This window comes from Palaemon carinicauda, chromosome 14, assembly GCF_036898095.1.
Source record: "Palaemon carinicauda isolate YSFRI2023 chromosome 14, ASM3689809v2, whole genome shotgun sequence".
Classification (NCBI taxonomy): Eukaryota; Metazoa; Arthropoda; class Malacostraca; order Decapoda; family Palaemonidae; genus Palaemon; species Palaemon carinicauda.
In genome coordinates, this window is record NC_090738.1 from 41,304,036 (window position 1) to 41,307,816 (window position 3,781).

At 30.7% G+C, this 3,781-nt stretch overlaps 1 protein-coding gene across 1 annotated transcript in view; it reads left to right on the top strand.

Moving 5' to 3' along the window:
* LOC137652734 (cell adhesion molecule Dscam2-like) overlaps positions 1 to 3,168 on the top strand; it is an 80,051-nt gene extending 76,883 nt beyond the window's left edge. Inside the window, exon 14 of the mRNA XM_068386139.1 lies at positions 3,080 to 3,168. Coding sequence (XP_068242240.1) covers positions 3,080 to 3,168 — 89 coding nt within the window. The remainder of the gene's footprint in view (positions 1 to 3,079) is intronic.
* The last annotated feature ends 613 nt before the right edge of the window (positions 3,169 to 3,781 follow it).

Sequence of the window (3,781 nt, forward strand, 5' to 3'; positions counted from 1 at the left end):
GAGATGTGCCCTACGATTTTGTTGATGAGAATGCTATTCATTATGTCTAGTATATAAATACGAGCTACCAACTTTGCCAAAAGTCTCACAGGTGACTGCGGCATATTTAATCAATAATTTCTTATCTGCTTTGTATAATTTATCATAACTGCATGATTAAACGCCTGGTATCGCTATCCCCAATTTGAATGCATAATAAGTGTTCGCATGACACCATGGAAATTCCGTCTAATTAACGTATAATGAAAGTTTGTAGCGTGAGCTGTCTCATTAGACTGATAATCTTTACGTAGTGTTTGTGGTTATTAATATCAGATCCAGGTCATTTGGTGCAGTGGGGAATTTAATCACTACATATTAAAAAGCAGTCCTTTGACAACAATGATTAATCCACCCACCACACACGCACACACACACACATATATGTGTAGAAATCACGAAAGCTGACACGTGATGAATATAAAATGTATTATATATATGTTTTATATATATATATATATATATATATATATATATATATATATATATATATATATATATATATATATATATATATATATATAAAGTATATGTATGTACATATATATATATATATATATATATATATATATATATATATATATATATATATATATATATATATAATGTGTGTGTTTGTTTGTGTGTGTGTGGTCCGTATGTCATTTGGAACTCTTATTATATTGCTAGTTGAAAAGAAAGAAAAAAAGCTGAAACAGACATTATATATAAATTACTTCATTAATGCCTTATTAAAAAGTATTTAATATCACTATTTCATATTATTGTAGAATCATGGAAAAAAAAAGGAAAATACGGTGTTTGTTCCCCAAATATTTCCTTTGAAAACCCATCGTTCTTATGTCAGCTCTAAGCACTTCCAGAACCTGGCAGTCTCTTGATTAGATTTCCAAAGTTATCTGTTCTTTCCTCCAGCTTCCTCTTGGTCTCTGCTGTTGGCTTCCATTGCGGTCGACTGACTTGGGATCCAATTTAAGCCAAGATGGCAAATGTTATAATCATATTTTGTGAGGGAAATGTGGCGTTATTTTCTCCGTGTAAATGAATTAGGAGAAAGTTGCGGTATATTTATTTGGTGTCATTTTATGGCTGTGAATTTGTCAAAAATTCCTTTTTTAATTACAATGTGACTGAGGGACATCTAGTGGAATTGTCTTCGAAGCATAATAATGCACTGTAGAACATTAAATCGGAAAGTTCATTCTTAGTATAGTGATATTGCTTATCTCCACAATATTAGCAAAGACCATTTATAACGATGATATAAATTATAATTATGAGAAGAAGAAAGCTACCAATTAATTATTCATTCTCTAAATTTTAAGACTCTTGAAGTGGAGATATCAAAAGCAGTGTATAGAAAATAATTCGAAATTCCTGTCCACTTCGTTTGCCAGTAACGGTTGCTCACAAAATACTGATTATTATATAAGCCATAGATTAGAGGCTTTATTGCAGATTTTTTATATTATGAATGTGGAAATTCTCACACATATTCTTGAATCACTGAGTCATGCCAGTTTCATTGATAACATTCAGTCCATTTTCATCACTACTTTTGAAGGTTTTTTTTTCTGAAATGTAAAAAAGGAAATTAAATATCTATATTTACCTAAACAATCCTAAATAATGCACGTTTGTGGACGCGAACGATTATTTAGTTAAATTTGTTTGTATGTGCGTTCGAATAAATACTTGCATATATAATTTTTATTTGCAATAGTTTTTAGTCCTTTTTAGATATAAAAAGAATGAATGATTACGAAACAACTGTAAAGAAAATCTTAAGTGGTAATTTATAATATAAATCATCCTTTGAAATATTAATTAATCGAAAATAAGAAATTTGCCATTGACTGGTGTTGAGGAAGATCCATCTTTTCCAGACCCTTTATTATAAATAAAGCTTAATTCTATGAATAATATAGATAAGAAAAAGAATAAGAAGATTAGTAAATATTACAGGATGTCCACATTGTTTCATTCAGCATTAGAGATACACTCGTGTATTGGACAGGCTGCATCATTGTCTATTCATATTGTATAGGAAGTGTACTCAAGAAAAAAATAACTAATTCTCCAATGAATATCAACATACTACTCTTTCAGTTAACATACCGTCTATTTCTAGAATTTAACCCTAGGAATGCCAAATAATTAATTGGGAAGTATGAGTCATTTCTATTTATTTCCGATTCTTTATGGAGTATACTTAAGAGAATACTGTATACATATCACCTGGATTACTAAGTAGGGGAATCATGTTTTTTTAACTTGCATTTAACGATGGGTAAGCTCCGGTTTATTTTTCTATATAGTTTATGTATGAAAGACCTAGTATAATGTTGTTATTTTCTTAAAATATTTAATTTATATTGTTTATTGCTTTGCTTATAGTTTACTTATTTCCTTGTTTCCTTTCCTCACTGGGCTATTTTTCCCTTTGAAAGCCCTTGGGATTATGGCATCTTGCTTTTCCAACTAGGGTTATAGCTTAGCTTGTAATAACAATAACAATAACAATAACAATAACAATAATGGATTTAGAAAATGTGGATCACTCATGCAATATTTTTAGTGTATATTAGGTCAGATCTGTAAATCATAAGTTGCCTTTCAGATACAAATGAATGTCATAAATCTTACCTTTAATCTAATATTCAGTCTTATCCTTGAGAGTTTGCATATGCAAAGGGATATGCAAATTAGGGTTCCTTCACGCACTGGCGTCTTTCATCGTCATCACATCTCGCGAAAAAGAGGAATGAAAAGAGACGCTCTTTTTGTGTTTGTCTCTATTTCGTTTGTTTAGTTTATATTTCTTTGAAGCGGAATATATTTGCATTTAAGCTTATTTCTGCAACAAAATCAGAGTAGATTAATTATCATCCTTTTGATTTTGTTATTGGCGATAACATTCCACTAAACCGGGACATTGGCTTCGATGCCCGGAATGGAAATAAGTCTGGAAAGGCGAACTAAGATTCACCAGGTAAAAAGATCATAGAATTGTATGATTATATCTATTTCATATTTTCAGATAACTTCTCTCGATTTAGGTTTTTGAGAGGTTATATCGTTCTTGTTCTTAAAGATTTTGAATATAATGTTTATTTAACCCACGTTTGATTTTAGTTTTAATCAAATATTTTTATTGAATTTTGTATGGCACAATGATCTCAATCTTTGAAAATATCATTTCAATTTCCTGTTCTTTGGAAATCCGAGATATAAACTCGCACCTTACAAACTTTAAGAAAGTTCGATATTAAAAGTATCTAACTAATGTAATTACATTGAGCAATGATATGAGTTAGACTCTCATCTTCAATGGAAAGAAGATATTTAAGAAAACTGACCTTGCAAGTATATACGTCTCTCTCTCTCTCTCTCTCTCTCTCTCTCTCTCTCTCTCTCTCTCTCTCCTAAGAAGTTTCGTGTTATGGTCCTATTAAAAAAGCGAAAATTCTAACCCACTTTGATCTCGTTTCCGTGTGCTTGTCTTCTCTGATATTGAGAATTACCAAAGTTTGAACTCTCACCTGAAAGTTGCCAAAGGAGGAGTTTGTTGGAGTTGTATCATTGCTTTTAAAGACAGTCTTTGCTTTCTGTTTTATAAAGAAAAAATCTTGGAAATTACTAAAAGGTTTGAATGTTTTCTTTTTATTATTATCAGCGACTTGGATAGGAATTCTAGAATATATTCGATGGAGTTCCCTAGCAGATCTATACAGCGAATCGG